This window comes from Columba livia, chromosome 5, assembly GCF_036013475.1.
Source record: "Columba livia isolate bColLiv1 breed racing homer chromosome 5, bColLiv1.pat.W.v2, whole genome shotgun sequence".
NCBI lineage: Eukaryota > Metazoa > Chordata > Aves > Columbiformes > Columbidae > Columba > Columba livia.
This window is the reverse complement of record NC_088606.1, coordinates 13,855,626-13,878,854: the sequence shown is the minus strand read 5'-3', so window position 1 is coordinate 13,878,854 and position 23,229 is coordinate 13,855,626. Positions and strand designations below refer to the sequence as shown.

Genomic DNA, 23,229 nt, shown 5'->3' with positions numbered 1-23,229 from the left:
TCCATTTTTTAGTGGCTACTCCATCCTCTTACAAAGCACATTTCAGCTGTCATTTAAATATCAGGGTGAACCTGGTCCTTAGAAAATGGGCAAGGGCATCGCATCCTGACCATGTAAGCTCATAAGGATTTGGGCTTATGATTTGGGTAATTTCTATGCGAAGGAAAAATAAATCTGTAAGAAAAAAATTTCATTCTTACTTCATATTCTAGTTTTACCTCATAAATCTTGGATGTCTCTGCTGAGATCTTGGCTTTTGATTTTATGTAGTTGTGAAGAGAAAAAGGAGGAAGGTTTTATTTCAGTCCACTGGGTCAGGCTGCCTTCATCTCTGTGGACTATTTGTACTGCCCATTACTTGAATTACTTGCCTGTCACTGTAATATAAATTCTTAAACCTACCGGCAAGAATTTTCTAAACCATAATTGTTCCAGTAATTGAAACTGCTTCAATTTTGACACTCAACAACCCATTGTTTGCAACTGGGTAATTAAACTGAAGGTTTAGTTCAAAGTCTTTTCCTATTATTTCCTCCTGCAATTTATCTAAAAGTACTAACTGCTCTTTAGGTAGGTAAATGGATTTGATTTGAACTTGGTCAAAACTCACACGTTACTAACCAATGTCTTTTGCACAAGTACAGGAGGGAAATAAAAATAACTAGGAGCACATTTAATACATTCAGATGATTAAAAAATGGAAATCACCAATATTAGCATGGGAAAGAGCAAATAATCAGAGCCCCATACAACCAGCAGCAATATTAAAAGGCAGCCCCCAAATCCAAGAAGCTGTTTGTGGATGCATTAGCTCTCTCTACCTTACTGAAATTTCGTGGCAAGCTGTTGTGAGCCAGCTAGAAGGGAACAGAAGAACATTATATGTTTGGGAACTTAACAGAAAAAAGTTATTTTATCATCTTGGAAAAAAAATCTATCACAGATGACCAAAATAAGCTGGTCTTACATGCAGCACTTGACAAGATAATATTATTATTTGAACTTCAACCTCTTTTCCCATATTAATGAATGAAGTCTTGCAGAACACATTATTATCTGCACAAACATTAACATCTTACTATCCCAATTTAGAGCATGGTGACCCATGATCACCTTATTCTTACTCACAGTTACAGATATTTTACCATACCCACAGAGCTCAATGGCACTATCAAAACACACCACTCTGTTAGAATGACCTGGCCCAGGGTATCCTTAGTAGGTCCAGCAGAGAAGCGATATTTTGCAGAGGTCAAGCAAAGCAGAAACATATCTCAAATAATGAGAAGGAGATGCTGCAAAGCGCCTGCCTTGCACAGCTCTCACACAGGCACCAGGGCAATGGCCCTGGCTTCTCCTGACCTCAGCACCACACGTGAGTGGCCCTTTTAGGCAACCCTGTGCCCCACACAACCTTGCACAAAGATTTCCTCCTTATCTCATTAATCCGTGTGGTAGGGTCTCATGCACCGGGAAGCTGAGGGATGGGCAATTTCACTGTGTGAAGCTAGCAAATAATTGAATTAAGGTTCAGTAATTGCAGTTATCACTACAAGACGTATTCAAGCAAAAATAAGCTCAGCAAAGCACGTATCTGACTTTAAGTATATGTGAAGAGTCCCATTAGCTTCAACAGCATTTATCAGGCAAGCCAGAATTACACACATGAGAGTGCAATAAAAAAATCAACGTATTTGATTTTGAAATAACTGCGCAAATAAGAAAAAAAATGAGGGATAAGATTAAAACTATTTAACATCTTCTATGTCATGTAATAATATGAGCTTTCTGCAATGGGAGAGATTAAATTCCTTTACACTGGTTCATGTTCATGTTCCTGTTGTACACGCAGCGCATCCAGGGATCAGTCCTTAGACTGGTGGCAAAGGCTTTAAGGGACGATGATCTGCCAAGACACCTACAATTCCCTCTCCAGTATTCAGCCAGCAGGTCACAAAGGCAACCTCAGTTAGCTTCATCAGTAAAACCATTTGCAGTTATTCATATGGAATTGGAAATGGTACAACCCCAAGAATGAGGTGCAAAGCCCTTGTACAGCAGCAGCACAGAGAGCTGTGAGGATGCATTGGGATGTTTTGCTGTGGCTGGATCTCAGCCATTTGCAAACAGCACAGGAAAGAGCATCCCCACTGCCACCTATGCTCCAACTTTCCCCTCATATCATGAGCTGGTGGGGCAAAGCAGCAGATTTCGTCTGGTTGCAATGGTGACAACTGGAATTCTCTATTGTCAGGGGAGCTAACACTTTGGGAAAGGCTTAATAAATAGCAAGAGACAGTCAGTAAGAGGCTTAGCAGATTTTACCATGTAAAACCACTCTTGCAAAAATATTTTTATTAGTATCTCAGTGGGGCACAGGCAATAAAAGCAGTGCAAGTTTCAAACCTCGCCACACTCTCTGTGGCAACTGAGGCAGGGAACTATATTATACTGTTAATATTCAAGCATCTGTATTTCTCCCCCCCCCCCCCTTTTTTTTTTTTCAGATCAGCAGAGAAAGATCAACCCCATAACTCATAGGAGACTCAGATAATCAGTTCAAACCAAATTGCAATACATAATTATAATCACACAACTGGCAGGCTTTGCTCAAGAGAGAATATGGGCTGGCACAGCTGAGATTCAAGCATCACAACCCACAACCCAAACAGAAATGAAGCTCAATAGTTAAAAAGCCAAATGGAGCTATAACCACTGACATTCAGTGTAGCCTGAGTCTGGTCTGTGGCTTGTACACGATGAGTTTAAGAGCCTCAGACTAAGGGAGCCCACCTGTGGCTCATTAGCACCAAATCAGTCTCTTCATTAGGGATGTCAAAGGAGAAGCTAAGAGGTGCTGTCCAGTTCCACCAGGTAAGTAGATGTAGATGTGGGTGTAGTATTAAGCACATGAATAAATTTACTGGACCATCCACTTTTCATTTAACTTTTCATTTTCTTCTGTCAGCTGCACTCCAGGCAGGGAACCACCTCCTCTCAAAACTCAGCCATAGCGATGTCCTGGGTCTGCCCTCGCTCCTCACATTCCCTAAAATGAGGGAGCTGGGAATGGGAAAGGTAAAGACCTGAATCCCCTTCTCAGGAAACAGAAAAGGACCCTGCAGGCTTTAACTAACACCAGAACCAAGACAGACAAGGGATTTGTTGGCCCTTCTTCTTTTCTTTATTCTCTTTGTCCTGCTAAGGGCAGGATAGACACACAAGCCTCTGTCTTCTGGAGGACCACGCAAGTGTTCAAGTCTCTCTGCTGAACCAGGACTCCAATCAGTAACAACCAGGAAAAATTAGTAACAACCAGTCTGGGTTTTTTAATGAGATAATTTGGATATTCTTTAAAAGGCTGCTACAAAAATTTAGATTTGCATTTTGGGCTTCATGAAGAAAAACAAACAAACAAACAGACTGAAAATTTTGTCACAAATTTATAATTTGGGGTAGAGCCTCTTTTTTTCAGAAGCAATTAAAGCTTTAACATCCCCCAAGTTGTCTTCAGATATCAGACAGTGAATTTTTCTTGAGCTGGTCTTGACTTTGGCATTTAACCTATTGCAAAAGTCTGCTGTTAAGCCTCTGCAGCGATTGCTTTGTTTCCTCTTGAAAATATTTTCCAGTCTTTCTCAGATGGTCAGCCACTGAGAGTCTGTGTACTTTGAACCCCTCTACATGTTACAAAGACACAAAATACTGCTTCTTCATAGTTTGATCTAACTGTAACGAAGAGCCTTTTTCCTGACTCTGTCCTCATATACGGAAAAAAAGTGGAATCTAGTGAAATTATTACAAAGCTGGTTAAGCACAGGATACAACTAATCCCACATTTCACAGCTGGAGGTTAAACTGAGCCTCATTAAACCCAATGTTCTTGTTCACCCACAACAGAAACAAATGGGGCACGGCAGAGCTCTGCGTGTGCACGTCGCTCTCACACTCGCGCTCCTGCACAGACATTCAGCTCCAGTCCTTCAAAAATTTTGAGTTAAGTTGCAAGAAATTATGTGATTGTCTCAAATTCCTAATATTCAATAAACACTGTGTGTTTTTGTCTATATGTTGTTGGACTTCTGGATTCAGAACTTCTTGAACTATATTTTGTAGGTTTTTAGGGAACTCTATTTATATGTGTCAGGTGACACTTTTAAAAAATCCCTTGATTCCACAGGTGACAACCCTCAGAACACACAGTTCACCACCCAGCTTTCATGACAAGTTGCAAAAGCTCATTTCTGTCACTGATCCTGCTTTTTAAATGTTCTCCTTCCCATGAATGGGAGGTGAATACCAAGAGAATATCTGCTTTGGTAGGTGGCAGTCCAAGATCCTGATGTCCAAAGTCAACAAAAGGAACTCCATTGTCTTAAAGGGCTTGAAAGTATTTTGGATGCCAGTCTCAGACATCTTTGAACCGCTCTTACAAAACTGTACATCTCTTATTTGGGGGGCGAAAGACATTAAATAAATAAATATTGTTTACTTATATCTCAAGTCCACTTATTTAACAGCAAATTGGTCAGATCAGTCTTGTCATTTTAATATGTAGGAGATTAAATGAAACACAGTTGGACATAGATTTGTTTTACATGCTATGTTTTCTTGAAGCTTCTGTCTCCACAGCTAAAGAAGCTACACTTGGGGGAGCCTGCTAACATTTTTTTTCATTTATAAATGTAAGGAATGCAATGCAATTAGAGGCCCAAATCAGGGTTTGAAGAGTGGTCTTATGAAAGGTCTCATGAGAGAAGGTCTCATGAAAATCTAGTTCTGTGTAAGCTGTACTGCATGGGATCCTACAGAAAGTATTATCATTGACTTAAAAGGAAAATGTGGATGAGGCCTCAAATATGCACCTCCTTTTTGATTAGTTAAAATTAATATGCATCCAAACATTTAAAGAGTGCATAAAAGCAGTAATATAGTAACCTAGGGCACGTCCCCATCAGTATTCTGAATTTAAATAGAGACCAAACGCACCGAAAAGCTTTCATGTCTGAGTTGCTCTCTGTTACAAAAAAAAATCCAATTTCCCTTGTGAGACCTTAAATTGAAGCAATTATAGTTAACCTCCTCACATACAAACAGTAGGTAGACTTTGGGGAAAGAAGACAGGTTTGTAATTTTGTTCTGCTTGTGGTGAGCACGTGCGAGGCTCCTGGCGTAAGCCATGGCCTCACAACAAAACTCCAGTTCAAGGAGAAGCCCAAATGTTAAGACCGAATAGCAACTCCAAGAGGTAACACCATAGGCATGAACTGTTAATGGCAGACTTGGCACAAAACTGATCGATAATAAAACAACAGAGCAAATTGCGCTCCAGCCAGCATGTTGTAGGCTATTTCTTTTTCTCCTCCATCCTCTGCTCTTCAGGAAGAGATCAAGATCTCCACTGAATGGCATTTACATCTTTGTTCTTTGCAGTACTAATGATTCTCAGGGTCTCTTAAATCCCAGGGTCCATTTTTTAGTTTGTTTGTTTTTTTCTTATTTTCAGAACAATATGCTAGAAACTGGCTGCTGATTGCATGTTTGTGCCAGGTTCACATTTGCTTAAGAAGAACTGAGGCAGTTTTGTAGATACTCTTACCATGGAAGCTCCAAGCTCAAAAACCTCAGCTCTACTAGCAGTGTTTACAGGTATTATTTACTATTATTTTACTATCGGTACAGCTGCAGCCTCATTTTAATTCAGGATAAGCATGCAGCTTCTTAAAAATAAGACTAAGCACAGTTTTCAAGACTTTCTAGGGATGCTCTAAAGATCTTCCAGGGATACACTGAAACCCATTCAGCTAGCAAGGCAGATACTGAAATGCTGTGAACTGCTGGTAATACTGAAGTCTATTTTGTGATTTTAATTAAATACTCTCATGTTCCTCATAAATCTCACGGGTTGTCCCCTCCATAGAGAAGAATTTTTTGTGTTTCTGCTCTGTACCAGGGGACCTGAAATTTTCCTTGAAAGGTGAACCAGGACCTCATTGTCAAACATCCAGTTACTCAGAGTGTCACCTGCCCAATATATCTGCTCTGTTCAAAGCTGGGCTTTTTGAAACAAAGGTGTGCAACATGCTCTCGGCTTCTCTGAGTAGGAAACTGCCTCTGGGACTCCTGTTCTGAAGGGAAAAGCCAGACCCAGCTCAGCAGAGACTATACACCAAAAGAAGTCTCAACAGCCAGCCATGGTGCACACGACTGGGTTATGAGAGAACAGGGTCCATGAAGCCTATAAACTTCAGTTTTAGACAAAAGTGCCTGATCCTTGCCATTGAACAGAATGGCCTGAAAATGCAAAATAATGTGAATGATGGCCAAAAGTTTGTCACTGTTATTATTTCTAAAATGTATGCATTAGTTATAAAACTAACCAAAATTGACGTTTGGAGCTCCTGATGCTCATAAAAACAGGTTTCTCTAATCTTCAGGCAAAAGAGTGTAATTACAAATTCATTTTTAGTTTAAGGACCAGTGTCGGCTGACTTAAAGGGTCTGTCTTCTGCATGGACACTTTCAGCTCAGAGGAACAGAAAGCAAATACAGTCTCCCATTTCAGGGGTTATATTTCAGTAATATGGAAGGTACCCTCACCTAGTTAAACAGCAGCCACAAAAGAGAGGTTAAGACCAGCTCTCCTGGGCACTGCCAAACAATGACACAGAGGAAAAACAGGAATTCTCCCACATGATGTTGCACAGATTGACTGCATGCACACAGTAGAACTTAGGGTACTTCTTCCTTAGAGAATGTGAGACTATGAAAGTGATGTCTCTGAAGCTCTCCAAAGATAACACCCAATGTTCCACAGAACTTATGTTCATCTTTACACCTCAGGTAAAGCTTTCAGATACCAGCTACACTCATGAGAAGTGCTGACACTGTCAACCCAGGATGCTGAGGTCCTCACCTGCTCTGTGGGGTCTTTGCCACTGTGGTTACACCACAGACAACCACCAGCACAAGTAAGCAGGAATTGAGGGGCCATTTCTGGCAGCAGCATTTGCTTCAGCATATCCCCAAACAATATAAACCAGGGCAACAAAAGCTGTGTGTTGTCAGAATTGCTGCCAGAGATTTTGCCAGCACAGTGATGTAATCCAAAAGTGTGACTTTCTAGTTAACACTGCCATGCCAGTAAACATTATAGTGTAAAACTGAGTCAGAGAAAGGTACAAAACCGGAGTCGCTTCTCCACAGAGAAAGGAGAATGGGAACAGTGATGATTCCTGATGGGTTAGAGAAGTCAGAAGAAGATCATTTCCCAGTGGGAAATACATATTTCCTTCCCTAGAAAGCAAAATAACTTGAAACCAAATCCATATATGGGTGTCATAAATAACATCCACTTCTCCATTTACCTTCCTCCCACTGCAAAGTGTGGCTCATGAGATGGTACTTCTTGATCTCCCAAGAGGAGGAAAAGCTCTCTGCATTACTTGTTCAAATGAGTCACCAGAGCAAGACACGGGTGAATCCCGGCATGCCTGCGCTGTGGGTAACACGTAGAGCACGGAGCGCCCGCCTCAGCACCAGCTGCAGAGCTCTCACCTCTCCCACTCAGCTCTTCTTCCCAAGTGCTTATGGAGAAAGGAGATGTCGGGAAACAGGAGAAACAGTTCAGGCTGGGGACCCCTGCACTGACTTAATTCCATGCCTGAAGGTGGTACAAAACCACCACGGGTCAGTATAGCTTCACACCCCAGACGCCACAGAAGACAAAGCAACAAATCTCACTCGGGATGCACCAAAGGGGCATTATGTCACTGGCCGCTGTAATAGAAATCTTCCCATAAAGCTTGCAAGATCATTTGCAGCACTGGCCTTCTTGGGTTTCTCTGGATGAAGCACTATTTCAGCTCTATGCTTAGCACTTGGAGAGAAGCCAGGAAGACTTCCATAACCACCACTGATTTGTTAATCCCTTAATGCACAGGCACTGTTTGTTACTTAGGATGTCAGGTTTCATCACTCCTCAGCACGCTCATGATAGAACTTCTTGACACCAGGCTGCAAATATTATTGCAAAGTCAATACTCCCAGGGAGAAAGACAAACCAAGTTAAAATGTGACTTTGATGTTGACAAGCCAGTTTGGTATTGCAGAGTTTAAATTGCCAGGATCATCTGGAAACTTTAAAAACAGGAGGAAAGTTTGCCAGGGTCCTTTTTTGTTGAGTCTTATCCCAGGATCCGCATGGTAACAGCTAAACATTTTCCAATCAGATGAAGGAAGAAATAATATAGTAAGTGGATTATACTTTTCCAGGAAAGTGCTGGGAGCAACATGTCCATATGCATATGAGTTAGTGCCTATACAGGTTTTTCTCATCTTCCTCATTCAAAGAGAAAAAATCTAAATATAGGTTTGTAGCATGAAGCTTTGGAGGTGACCGCAGCTCAGTATTCCTGGGGTATTCACCCAGACCATGGCAGCTTCCACACTTCTGTTGCACTAAGGAGAGCTGTCTCCATGCTTACAATAAAAAAGAGGAATTTCCTGAATGCAACCTAAAATAGGTCAGATCCTGGTCCTTTTGGAGGGCCATTGAGACATCGCACAGGGGCAGCACAGAACGTCGGAGCCAGGCTGGCCTCAGTGGCTGCTGCTACTGGGGAGGCAGCTGGTCCTCTCCAGAGTGCAGAGCTATTTTAAGGTCATTTCCCCCCCTCCCAGATTCAAACGTTTGCAGTGACACAGCCTGGAACGGGAGGACACCTGAGGACAGTTGTGCCTGTGGAGGAAAAGGCACAGCCTTCCCACCGAGAACAGCAGGAGGGTGAAGGGCTGATGCGTGGGGCTGCTTCAGGCTCAAAGACCCCCAGACTAATTGGGCTTCATCCTCCTGATGCAATAAGCCCAGGCAGCTATTCAGGCCCTATTAATTTACCTCCTGTTAATTACCAGCCACTTTTTTTTGACCTCATCAGGCAGATCTGACTGGGTAACGTGCTGGGCTGTGGCAGGATGAAGGGCACATTGAGCCTGTCCCTGAGCATCCCAGCTGCCCACGCACAGCCCGTCTGCTTATCAATAGCTTCAATTAAATAGTCTCGGGGTTTCGACCGCCATCAGCTCTACTCACGAGCAGGGCGAAAGACAGAGGGAGTTAAAATCAAATTAGCAATTGATTAATACATGAAGCCACTCGGTGGCAGTTGAGCACTCTTTTGGGGTTTTAACCCTTCAGCAGCCTGTGAGTTTTGTTTCATGGCTAGCAATCCCAGTGAGTACACGGGAAATTTGGGGTAATCTTTTTTTTTAAAAAAGCTCACAGTCAGGTCAAAATGTGTATTTTAGTAAAAATCAGGTTTGCCAAAATTATTTTCTGGAAATTTCTGTAAGCATAGAGCTTTTTCTTTTTTTTTTTTTTTCTTTTTAAAGAATGTTTTAGAAACGTGATCTTGGAACAGTCTATTTTCAGACTTGGTGAAATGCAAAGAACACCACAACAAAGACTGGCAAAAAAGGTATTAAAAAAATAATAATCGAGGGGTTTTTTTACTTCCAGTTTTTATAATTGGAAAGAATCTGGAACAAAATGACTGTGAAAATCAATGTTTAAAGTAAGAAGCAAAGTATAGAAAAAACCTTTCATATGCCAGGGAAGTAGAACAGTCCAACAGTGAAAGAATGCACAGAACAAGAGAAAAAGGATAACTCTTCCCAATAGTTGAAATAGACAGTGTTTCACTGATTTCAGCAAAGCTGCCTCTGTTTATACCAAGTGCTCTGTTTTACAGGGGATCCAGGGGACATACCAGACAGAATGTTTTCTTCTGCTGCTTGACATTGCAATACACAGACAGGTAAGCACCAGCAGTGATCAAAAGCCCGGTGGCATGTGGAGTAGACTTTGAAGGGCAGATGCAAGCAAAAAGTGCCAGTTTAGAGAGGTCTGCTCTTTTTTAAGCGTGAACTCAAATAAAAGCTGGGAGCCAGCACTGCACAAAACTATTCCCAAGGCTGTCCTTTGACTACCACCTCCTCTTTCAACAGGATAAAAGTCTATGTAAATGGGCAAGCAAGACAAAATCCTACAGCAAGGGCACAGGCAGTGCTGGACCCTTGCTGCATCCCTGAGAGCTACGATGGAACAAGGCGTCCTGCAGGGAGGCGTTAATGCATCTCCAAAACACACACGGACACTAACAGAAGATTTACTTTTCCTTTTTTTTTTAAAAAAAAGGAGACCAAATCCTATCAGTGAGGGGTTGACATGAAAAGGCCATTATGCTCTTCTCCTAGCAGGCTGTCCACTGAAAGCCCTTGTGCACTCAAGTGGGCAGTCAGACACAACTATATGGAAACAGGAGAAGAGAGCCACATTAATATCTATTAGGCAATAAAATACCTACCTGGGAAAGAAGCTTGTTGTCATCCTCCAGCAATTTCACTTTTGTTTCAAGTTGCCTGATATAGTTGGAAGACGAATCTTTAGGAAAAGAGAAAAAAATAGGTTTAAGCTTCTTATGTTACCGGCAAGTATCATCAGACAGTGATGTTTTCTCATTTTGTGGAAGGCAAGTTTGGGAAAGACCTAATGAATGAAACCCCAAGTGTATAGCATGAGAAGGGGATTCTGCCAAAAGCTTTTTTCACTAAAAAGCTGACATTCAGCAACAGCAATATCTTCTGTGAATCTGTATCAGTGCCACCAGGTTGGGGGTGGGGAGTACAGAAGTAAAGTTGAAATATTGTGTTTCATAATTTTACAGAAGTAATTCCCTAGCTTTGAAAGTCATTTACATTCATCTAAAATGCACCCAAAAACTCAACAACAGAACAAGATGTTTCCTTTTAGGTTTGAATAAACAACCCCTCCACACACGTGCCTTTTTCTTTCAGAAACAGCTGAAAAAACTCACAAAAATAAGCTGCTGGCACAGGCCTACAGGGAGGTCACTGCCACAGCTCCCAGTGCTGTAAAAGGGCAAGAAGTGGATACAGCAAAGTCTCAGAGCAGCGGTGTTCAGACAGCCTGACATACACAGCAAATGCCTACCAGGGCATCTGTTTTTTTCTGAGGGAAGCACGTGACACTAAACAGAAAAATACCAGGACAATAAAATAGAGAATACCCTCACATAAAAAGGTAATATTCAACCAGAAGAAGTGTAATGGCCAGTTTACCATTGCAGTAAGACAGCAACACCAAATGGGGTGACCTAGCGTAGAAGATAACTTGCTGGGCAGCTCTGTCGGTGGCTTACTGCTCCCCAAAACATCTGGTTTTTGTTTTGAAACATGCTTTGAAGCAACACATTTGCAAATTTCACACCAAAGAGAATAAAAGAGCCTGAGAAAAACATTTTCTTCATTGTAATTCTAGCTTAGCAGTTTGCAATAGTTCCTTCAGTCCTCCTGGATGTTCACAAAATTCTTCTTCCAGTTGTCATTAAGGTAGCAGAGGCCTGTTGCAGCAGGAGGAAGTTTTGCAGTTTAGGGATATGAAAAAACCCAAACATTTTCCCCACTGCTAAAAGGGCTCTGCACAATGGAATTATATTTTACCTCATTTCATTTATCAGGGCATGGCTGCAAAAGCCACTACTCAGCCACAGGACTCCTTGCTGAGCGTGAATCGGTGAGGAACCGCACTGATGCCGGTCGGTGCACATTGCCGATTGCCAGCACCTGTCAGGATCAGCCCTGCCATGGTCAGCAGGCATTGCTGCCTGCACCACTGCCTGCACCGCTGCCTGCACTGCTGCACACACAGACATGTGTGAGGTTTGGGCTGGCTCTGGACTGAACAGCTTATCTTCGCCTTTGCCAGCAGCCGCTGAACGTACTTGGCACAAGCCCGAATGCCATTTCTTGGCTGCTCTGGGGGCAATTTAGCAGAAGAGCCAAAACTCAAGCTACAGCTAATCACTGAGAGTGTTCTGACCATTCAAGAGAAAAACTGGAATATGCTTGAAAAAGTGCTGCCATAGACAAGTGCCAAACCCCACATAAAGGAACAGCAGGACAGATCAGAATCAAGTGCCCATCTAAAGCACAAACACTCTCAGAGGAAACATGCTCACTTTTTTGTTTGGACTGTGTCTTGTCCAAATGAACCCTCATGAAAAAGGTTAAGAAGACACTGTAGGAAGCTATGTAAGTTCAGTGAGCAGTTTAAATGGTGGTAAGGTTCACAGCAACATCACCTTCAGCTACAGAGACCAAAAACTCCCTCTGCACAACCACCCCAACGTGGCAGGAGTCTCCAGGTCAGAGGGGAAGAGGGCAAACCAAGTAGGTTATAGGATCAACCCACAGCACCTTACCCATGAAGGCCTTGTGCCAACAGTGTCATGAATTCAGTCATGCATATCAAATGGTGATGAGTATAATGCTGTAGAAGATCAGTGCATAAGTCAACAAGATTTCAGCATCAGCTTGAACAACTTGCTGAATTAGTAATGAACCTGTCCTCCAGTGTGGTGAGAGATGAGCTTGAGATTCTTAAATTCAAAGCCAGGAGAACCATGGACCCTTTGGTCTGACCTCCTCTGTGCCCCAGGCCACCACACTTAGTTGACTTACCCCTAAACGCAGTCCAGGAATAGCCATTTGGCTAAACAGTTCCCAGAACAGTCTCGAGCTCTGTGTGAAGACAACCAGAGACTCCACACCACTCGTGTGCTGAACACAACAGCCTCAATCAGTAGATCTGGTCAGATAAGGTGCCCTTGCCCGCCTGCCCTCCAGCTTCACCAGTACAGCATGCTGCCAGGGCAGCAGCAGAGCTGAGCACCTCTAAACCATGAATGTAGTGATCCTGATAGAGTGGGTCCTGATTTTTATCTCAAAGTATTAGTGCATTCAAAGCAGCTTCAAGGAACGATTCCAAGCAATGTCAAAGGAGATGCTCAATCCACACCTGCCTGGGAATCAGAGATATGCCTCTGGACCAAGCGCAGTCTCTGCATGCATAAATTGCACAGATAGCAACAGTTGCATAAACAAGGGTAAAAATGCTAGATAATGCTAAAAAAGATCTTGATGTGATATCAGTAACAGATAGAGGCTCCCAGCACTGACCAAGCCTGGTGCCTGTTAGCAGCCCAAGTCTGTTTCCCGAGTCGCAGAGAGCCTGGCATATGCAGTGACCCCCCACACCTTTGTACTCTTAGCACTACTGTTTGTATTGTGGACCACCAAACCACATCGTGTGCAAAGAACAGCAACCAAAAAAAAAAGCTTATGGGAACTATTTCTGATGCTAAAAAGCCCTTTCTCACAGTTCTGTGAGGACAGAGAAACTGCAGGAGGTTCTCTCCAGCAGCTCTGTGTTCAAGCAAAGTGGGAAGTTACCTGTGGTGGAGGCTGGCACCCTGAATCTCATGAGCAAACTCTTCCACATGTGCTGGTTGTGGGTTCCAGCACTGCTAACAGCTACAGGAAATTAAGGTTAAGCAGATGAATGGTGACGCAGAGCTGTTGTGTTCAGGCACTGAATCCTACAAGGACCAACTGGTTGGGTAACAGAAAGAACTGAGCATGGCTGCCAAATAAAAGGAAATAGAGGGAATGATTTCCTGTGTCTGATTTCAATTCTCTTGCCAAAAAAAAGGGTACTCCTTAGGAAGGCAAGCCCTGCATTCCCAGGAGCCAGTGCACACCACAGCTATGCCCCCGTCTTGAAAGCCTACTCTGAGATTTGCTGGAATTTATCAAACACCAATGTTCAATCCCAAACCATGTCCCATGTCTGACCTCAGCCACAAAACACCCACAGCAACACACAGAGAAAAAAAGCAAATGAGCTGTTTTGTCAGGAGAAGATGATCTCTGTCAGGCAAAGGCTGAGAAACAGTGCTCAGAGCTATCACCATCCTCTCTGTGCCCTCAGAGATGAACCACCTCCATCTTCTAGCCCTGCCTGTGTTGGGGTAGGTGCCAGATGAGTCATTTGCATCTTGAACTCAGGTTTAAAAAATCCCATAACTCTCATGACAGCAGGCAGTAAGACTGCCGAGCTGAGCAGCGAAACCCCAGGCTGGGTCTCTCCCACATTAGATCAAAAAACACATTCCCAACATTTTTCTGCCTCTGACCTTCCTCTTATCAGTGAATTTCCCTCCCTTCCTGCCTCCCCCAGAGCCATGGAGCAAGGACAGCCCCACTGACCCACCCAGGAGAGGCAGCAGACCTGGATCACTGATGGCTCAGATCCTCTTATTCCCTTCATTAGAAATTAAATGAATGGTCCTCATTGCCTTGTCAAAGCCTGCCACCAGCTGTGGGGAATATTCCATCTTCACCAGCCCAAAGGCACTCTCCTTGGTGGTACAAGTAGCTCCCAGACTTGGGTGCTGGGGTGTACCCCCAGCACACCCGCCCGGCCACCACCTTGTGGCACTGACTTCGAGTCCACCCACACCTGCTGGTGCCTTGCTGGGGACCTGACACCTCATCCTGCCCTGGCCAGACAACCACAACAGTTGCCTCTGCATAAGTGCGTCACAGTGAAGGAGAGGTACGGTATCTGGGAAGCAGACAGGGATGGTGGTCAAGGACGCATGATCAAGGATAAGCTTTTTGGGAGGATGATCTGGCACTCAGTGCCACCTGGGATGACAGTGGGGCCAACATCTTCCTCCAGTTACTCCTCAGGGCCACAAGCACCAGCTGCATGAGCAATTGGTGCCTTAGTGGACCAGAAGGCATCAGAGGGAAGGAATCTTCCATCAAAACATCTCACCTCCCAGCCAACACCCTCCCTGTCGCAGCCATCACACTTGTTGCAGAAGATGTGGTCAGGGAGAGAGCCAGTGTCATGCCCTGCCAGGCTGCTGCTCACAACAGCAAACCAGATGAAATCCACAATCACCACCAGCCAATGCTCACTTATACGATGTAAATACTTGAAGCTAAAATGTTCACAGAGTCATAAAACCTGAAGTCTCATTTCTTTACAAAGCTTTTAAAAACTAACTGGATGTAGCTCCTCACACTATCTCTAACGAGAGGTAGAAGAGTTGCATTGCCAGCCCAGAAAGGAGCATTACTGTTATTATCCACCCTCCTCAAGATTTAGTGTCTTAAAAAATATACTTCATCTGGAATGCGGTGTAATTCAACTTGGATGTAATCTAGCTGAGTAACTCTTCCCCACATAGATAAACCACTTAATACTCATTACAGTTAAATTGAGGCAAGACAAATCACTTTACCTTGTTTAACTCAATGGCCTCTGAGAGAGCAGGGAACCGCCTGGCTCCTGAAGCTCTTTTAAAACATAAATTAGAAACTGTTTTAACAACCGAAACAATCTTTCAGCCTGCAGTGCACAGAACACTGTAATTTTAAAAGACACTTGGAGACACTGAAGCCTTTCTGGTTCTCATCTGAGATTTCAGAGAAATCTGTCAGAGAGGTAAAAAAGGTGAATCATACATTTATTTCGACAGTAGCAAAGGAAATGTTTTTATTTTCTTGTATGTCATTTCTCCAAACCACAAGTGCGCAGAGTGTTCTGTGGTAACTACACGGTTGGAATCCAGACATTTTTATTTAAGACCTTTTTATACTGAGGCTTTAGTGCTTAAATGAATATAAGGAAAAAAATGCAATCCCTTTACTTAGGGTGGTTCATGGCAGAAATGCAAGAAAAGATTATTGTAGGTGTCCAGGAGAGGAGGAAGGTGATGAGAGCCCTCTGATGGGACTCACTCGCAGAGGGACGGTGCCTACACCCAGCCTGGGTGACACAAAACAACCTGGCACAAGCAGACTTGAACCAACAGAGGTGGCTTAGTCATCTTCCACGGCATCCCACTGGGGTTTGAGCTGTCCTTTCAATGTGTGCTACAAAGAGGGGTTTATGTGGTGTCTGGTTGGGGTGCTGGCTGGCAGGTCAGGACTGCCACAGAGGTGTCCCAGCAGCAAGACTGGACAGCCGCTGCCTCCCACTGCATTTTTCTCCCCAGGAGCTACTTTTACTGAGCGTGATTTAAGACAGTAAAGCACAGCTATATTTTGTCAATGTCCTGCAAACGAGGCTCTTCCTCTCTTCATAAAAAGTAGCATCCTTAAAGGGGTTCTCCCAAATTCAAACTCAAGTAGGAAAGATGCAGGAAGGAAAAATGCTCTGGCGAGGTTTGCACGTTGCAGCCAGCTACCTTATTCTCCTTCGCATGATGTGATGCTGACATTTTCATGTCCTCCTCTTCCATCAAAGATTATCACATAAAAAAGCCTTCACCTGTGCTCAATAAAACATTTCGCTGTTTGTTGGCAGTTTTGTTATCACACCTCTGCTCTTCAGCACCATATTTCAGATTTGTATTGCTCTGCTAGTTTTGCTTCTTGACACAGACAAGCAGGCTGAAAAATGGGCCAGAGGTTACATCTTGTAAAGAAGTTGATTTATTAAGGCAACAGGGCTCTTTTGGAGCATCTGGGAAGCAGATGAAACTCACATCTCTTTATAAATTGTCATTAAAGGAAATTATTGAGGGAGATGCACAAATTCACCACCATTGCTTTTTCCTAGGCAGCTCCCATCTTTCTGTTCTTACTAGCAAACCCTATTCCCAATGTCCTGTTTTGGCTTAACTCAGCAAATGGCTCAAATGTGAGCAGGGACACCGCGAAGCCACCGTGGAGTTACTGCTGCCCTCTGCTCTGGCAGCACCAGGGCTTTCAGGGTACACTCCTCAGGTCACCTTCGGAGGCTCAGTTCTGCAGCTACTGCCACACAGACTCTGGTGTCTGAGGGACTTGGCCCCTGTCCCCACATTAGCCCTTGTCCCCACTGAATAAAGGCAGTTCTCCAGCCTGGCACTCAGGCTGCAACCCAGTGAGTCCCTCCTGAAAATGTCACCAAATGCAGCTGTGAAAGCGTGCAAGTGGTTGGGAGGGCAGATCTGCAGACAAAGGCAGGTAAAAGCCAAATGAAGTATTCCAGCAGTAAGGCGAGTAAGCTCACCAACCTAAACCCTCCTCCTCTTCTCTGAGGTCCAAAATAGCATACTCTGCTAACCCAAATCCCCAGGCCTCTCCAATAGGAACTTGGACACAAGCTGAGTTCTCCCTTGGGATGTAGTAAGAGAATATGCAGCAACAAGGTCTATGGCAGACAGAGGCTCCCAGCCTTCTGCAGCTTTGCAAGAAATTCTGCAAGCAAACCATACCAACCTGCTCTACCTCTTGTTCCACCACCTCATTAACTGTGGGTTGTGTCGGGAGCACTTTTCTCTGCACTCTGTCAGGCAGCATTAAAGAGGTGGCATGAGAGCACTTACAGAAACAGAACTAAGACCAAATACTGATGATTTCCATAGCCAAGGTGCTGCAGCACACTGCTACTGAACAGACACTGCCTTAGACTATCACAGAATCACAGAATGTTAGGGATTGGAAGGGACCTCAAAAGATCATCTAGTCCAATCCCCCGGCCGGAGCAGGAATGCCTAGGTGAGGTTACACAGGAATGTGTCCAGGCGGGTTTTGAATATCTCCAGAGCAGGAGACTCCACAACCCCCCTGGGCAGCCTGTTCCAGTGATCTGTCACCCTCACTGAGAAGAAGTTACTTCTCAAATTTAAGTGGAAACTCGTGTGTTCCAGTTTGAACCCATTACCCCTTGTCCTACCATTGGTTGTCACCAAGAAGAGCCTGGCTCCATCCTCCTGACACTCACCCTTTATATATTTGTAAACATTAAGAAGGTCACCCCTCAGTCTCCTCTTCTCCAAGCTCCAGAGCCCCAGCTCCCTCAGCCCTTACTCACACGGGAGATGCTCCACTCCCTTCATCAACTTTGTTGCCCTGCGCTGGATTCTCTCCAGCAGTTCCCTGTCCTTCTTGAACTGAGGGGCCCAGAACTGGACACAATATTCCAGATGTGGTCTCACCAGGGCAGAGTAGAGGGGAAGGAGAACCTCTCTTGACCTACTAACCACCCCCCTTCTAATACACCCCAGGATGCCATTGGCCTTCCTGGCCACAAGGGCACAGTGCTGGCTCATGGTCATCCTGCTGTCCACCAGGACCCCCAGGTCCCTTTCCCCTACACTGCTCTCTAACAGGTTGTTCCCCAACTTATACTGGAACCTGGGCTTGTTCCTACCCAAATGCCAGACTCTACACTTGTCCTTGTTATATTCCATTAATTTTTTCCCCGCCCAACTCTCCAGCCTGTCCAGGTCTCACTGGATGGCAGCACAGCCTTCTGGGATGTCAGCCACTCCTCCCAGCTTGGTGTCATCAGCAAACTTGCCAATAGTGCACGCTATTCCGTCATCCAAATCACTGATGAATATATTGAAAATACTGGCCCCAGTATTGACCCTTGAGGCACTCCACTAGATACAGGTCTCCAACTAGACTCTGTCCCATTGACCACAACTCTCTGGCTTCTACAATATATTCTAAAATATATTCTATATACAATATTCTACAATAAGTAAATAAAAGGTCCACCTGGAGCATCCAAAGTCACCCATGATAACATGTCTGAATAAGACTGGTAGAATCAGGCCTCATTTTCAAGGTGCAGGATCACCTTGAGCTGGGGTATAGAATAGGTATTTAAACACCAGTCAAAACAGCAGAGAAGTGTGTTGTCAGCCCAGTCACAAATAACAAGGAAATCCAGTCTCAGACTAATACATTTGGTTTTTAAACTCTCGCAAGCTGGTGGTTACACACTGGTGACACAGCTGTGCTGCTGCAAAGAGCTGCTCCGGCAGGATGGGATGTATGCCACGGCAGCTATTTAATTAACATTTCATAGCAAGCCTGTAACTACAAGCTCTGAAGTTTTTCAAGACCACACATTCCCAACTCAGTTCCAGTTCATTAGGCCTGTCAGGGAGCTTAGCGGCCTCAAGTTGGTCTGTAACAGTCTGATAAGGTCTCTCCTGGCTTTGGTTTTTACAGCTCACTACTGCAGCTTCCAGCCATGACATCATCTCCGCACACAGCAAAACATCTGCCTGCAACAGCTGTCAACAGGAGCTCAAGAGCTCCTGATATCTTATCAGGATTTCATTAGGAAGCAGCTGATAGGGAAGGAGCAGCGTGTGCATGTGTGTGCCCTTGTACGGCAATGCAGCTGGGAGAGAGCTCCCTCATCCCATTGGAAATGCCACCGGTTTCTCCTTCCTTGCTTGGGTGACCTCTATGTTACAATCTTCACAGGGGCTGTCCTTCCATCATGGCATGGCACAGGAGGAACCACTGGAGATCATAGAATCATAGAATGTCCTGAGTTGGAAGGGACCCACAAGGATCATCAAGTTCAACTCCTGTCCCTGCACAGGACAACCCCACAGTTCACATCATGTGTCTAAGGGTGTTGTCCAGTCTCTCCTTGAACACTGTCAGGCTTGGGACTGCGACACCTCCCTGGGGAGCCTGTTCCAGTGCTCCACCACCCTCTGGGTGAAGAACCTTTTCCTAATGTCACTTGCATCCAAGGACGTCTAACCCAGTCAACCCATAAAACCTTCCTAACAGAAAGGTGGTAAAACACCTCCCAGTCCTGCAGTCTGACACCAGCTTCCCCTCTCCCAAGGGGCACAACCCATGGCTGCTCCACTGCAGCTGGGCCTGGGCAAGGACAGACAGTGCTCCCACAGCTCTCCAGGGCTCTCCACAGCTCTCCCTGTAACCTGCCCGCAGAGGATGGCACCTTCCCCAGGGTGCTCAGGTGGGCTCCCAATACAACGTGCTGCCAGCATGGCAGACCAGCTCAGCCCTCATTACTTGTCACTACTGTTTGTCAGGGCTTATTGGGAAATCTTTCTTTCTATCCCCCAGAGATTTTGAAAGTAAAAAACTGAGGAAAATATTGTGATTGTTTTACAAATTGTGATTTAATGCCACTCTGTGGGCATCGGCCTGAGCACAGTCAGTGCGGAGGTTTTCTTGAGGTCCAGTCTCCGACTGACCTTTAAATCAAGACTGCGCAGACTGTAACTACATGCAACAAGTAAGCACAGTGATAGAAATACTAATATTCAAGACACGCACAGCTAGTCTTGACTGGTGTACGTGTAACAGAGGAAAGCTGATTTACAGCATTGCAGCGGTCCTGCCCCATGCACAGGAAAGCCTGTACTGTCTGAGGGAGCATGTGCTCTTTGGATCAATTCCAGGTGCTGCAGTACCTGCAACACCCATCACAGCTCAGTGACACCCAGCAGATTTCAGGTTTTCCTTGGCCTCTTTAAGCCATTTGCTGTCCAACCATGTAGACATACTCAGTGAAGAACTGCCTCAACACAGAAAGGACAACCCCAGAGAAAGCATGACAATGTTCAAATTGTAGGTGGATCAGAGTGATCATCCCTTCCAGACAGTGTGGTACCAGCATTTCTCTGTCAGTGCTTACTGGTTGATATGATGGGTGACAACAAAAGATGCAGAAGCTGGAGGAAGGACAGGAGGAGATCAAACTGACTACTGGATGTGATGCTGCGGTCATGAAAACTTGCAAGAGAGGAAGAGATGAGTAACACCAACAAAACAGAGGCTCTTCACCTCATGCCCTCATTAACGTAGCTCCATCCAAAAAGCTTTGCTTCCCATGTCAGAGCTGTACTGCAGCATTGCAGGATCTTCCACTGTTGCCCACTCCAGCAGAGTAAAGCCATGGCCTGTTGACCAGTGCCAAGGCAGTGAATTAGGAGATCATCATAATCCTCCTTATTCTGTACCTCTCTGCTCTTGCCACAGATGGACAAGGGCTGATCTACCACAGTATGGCCTAAGCAGGACCTTCCATAAGAGTCTAATTTTAGATACAGAGAGATAAATCCTCCACTTTTGATAGACCTGTGGATTGCTCGTTGTTGGTGTGATGGACTTGTTGATGTGCAGGAAGAAATGGCCGGACTCTTCCCTTGAAGTTCGGACCCTACAATCCAGTTGTGCCACTCTCCCTTGGGCGAAGACAGAGGTGAACGGAAAGTTGTGTCACCCACACTCGTTTGGGAGCGGAGCTGCAAGTCACTCACCGCTAATGGGATTCTGCAGCTTTAATGATTATGAAAAGGTTAAAATGACCTGCCAGGCACCCTCAGCTGTTTAAGCCTCTTTTCCTTCCTCGTGCTGCTTTAATCTCGGTAGCACGGTCACGTGACCCAGTCAAAAAAAGCCCCGAAGCCGATTAGTGGTTTTTCACCAGCTACAAACAACTCAAAACATTTGTGATGGTGTGGATGCTTTGGAAAGAGTAGCCTCCTCCTTTTGGGGGCACCTCAAAAAATGTTTCAGCCTCTACAAGCTGACAAGAGGGCACAGTCCCAGGGGAAAATCCCTGAAGCCAAGGTGACAGGCTTGTTTCCACCTGTATCAACAATCCAACTACTTAATTCCTCCCTCCCACCTCCAACCAACCCATCCCATCTGACTTTGGCTACGACTGTGGTCTCTACAACACCAACCAAAGGCTAAGCCCATCCCACCACCAGTGTGCTACACTCAAAGCCTTTGCCAAAGCCAACCTAAACTTCTGTGGCAGCATCCTTCGATTCCTCATACCCATCAGTTCTCTGAAAAAGGATTTTGGGGGTATTGCAATTCATAAACTGGGCACAAATCAGTGTCACGCTGGGGCAAAAGCAGCATGTGGGATCGTATCGCGATGCAGAAACAAAAGCCCTGTATGTAAACAGGGGAAATAATCCTCCTTCATCAGCACTGCTAAAGATCTTGAATAGGGATCTGTGTCCAGCTTTAGGCATCACGCTTCAAGACTCATGCGGACTAGTTGGAAGGAATTCAGGAAAGAAATAAGGAGGATCAGAGTGTGGAAAGCATAATCTAGCAGGAGAGCTTGAAGGAACCCCGATTGTTTAGCCTGGCAAAGAAAAGAACAAACATACACGTAGTAACAGATTCAAATGTGGAAATGATTGTCAAAAAAAGATGTAAATAATAAACTGTTCTCAGTGTCCACCTAGGAAGAGCAAGCTCCCTAATAACAGGGATATCTAAGGGCTAGAAGAAATTGCCTTGGGAGGTGGTGTAATTGCCATTGATGACAGCTTTCATGGGCAGGTTAGACAAACATCTGTCAGGAGTAATTTAGGTAGAGCTGAGTCTGCCTTGGGGCAAAGCGATGGGTTAGGTGACCCCAAGAGCCGTTCAGTTCTGTTTTCCATGCCTATCCTGTACAAATGCATGAGAAAACCTGTGGCTATTCCAGAAAGCAAGCACCACAATTACTGAAGACAAAAATTAAATCACTAAACAGCCTTTGCTTGGTATGTCAGATTCAGTAATCTGTAACCATTCTGGTTTTCCATCACCTGCAGAAAGTCTCACCTCACTGCATGGTGGCTGGCAAAAGAAGAAAGCAGAGCTGGTGAGAGCACATGGAGAAGAACAAGTGACAGTGTAGGGCCCCCCAGTAATAATGGGATGTTTGCAATAAAAAAGTTGTATTGGAAACAGTTGGCTGTTTTAAAATAAAGCCAAGGATATCAAGAGTTAGTAGCCCCCACAAAAAAAGAGAGTTCTTATCTTTAAGAGTTATCGTTTCCAGCTTTTACACAGAAATTCATAGTCCTAAATCACAGAAGGCCAACATGCATGAGGCTCGGTATGAGTATAGTAACAACATATGGTTACTAGCCAAAAGAGCTTAAAAAAGAGGAGCTCAGTGAATGTAGACAAGCTGGAGAATGCCAAGAAACCATGTGGGTGAGGAAACAGCCTCAGCAGCACTGACAGCCCAACTGCGGTCAAGGCTCATAAGCGCCATGACGGAGAAAGGGGGTGGAGAGGCCTACAGAGACAGCCATCGCCATGTCTACAAGTCTTAAGGCAGCACAAGAGAGAGTACAAAGGTGCTAATTTGAAAAATGAGTACGTGGGGAATGGATACCAGGTTGTCCTAAGCTATTTTAATATTCCAGAAACATCCATAATAAGCTGCTGCCTTCCCCAAAACAACGACATGGTCTTTCAAGATAGGAAGGTAACTATCAGAAGCCCAAAGACTCTGGAGTTTCAACCAGTGAAACAAAAAAGAATTGCAAATGAAAGTCAAGTTGGGTTCAGAGCCCTTTGTCACTCTGTCACAGCCAGAAAGCTCTAGAAAAGAGGCTGATCTGAAACATTTGCACACCCAACTGTTCTGCTGGTTACTCTTGCAAATCCACTGAAATGAGTGCAAGTGTATCCCAGAATCTGCTCCCTGGTTTCTATTTTGCACTATTGCCACTCCACCTCTCAGCAAGGAGAAACAGCGAGCATCCACAATTGGTATTTTTC

At 44.6% G+C, this 23,229-nt stretch overlaps 1 protein-coding gene across 2 annotated transcripts in view; it reads right to left on the bottom strand.

Annotated features, from left to right (window-relative positions):
- Nucleotides 1–23,229, bottom strand: part of CCDC85C (coiled-coil domain containing 85C) — a 116,741-nt gene that overhangs the window by 36,035 nt on the left and 57,477 nt on the right. The window contains exons 2-3 of one of the 2 annotated variants that reach the window (XM_065063528.1): nt 10,365–10,441; nt 822–857 (exon numbers count right to left, since the gene is read on the bottom strand). In XM_065063528.1, coding sequence (XP_064919600.1) covers nt 822–857; nt 10,365–10,441 — 113 coding nt within the window. The remainder of the gene's footprint in view (nt 1–821; nt 858–10,364; nt 10,442–23,229) is intronic. The other variant, XM_005506102.3, reaches the window with a different exon arrangement.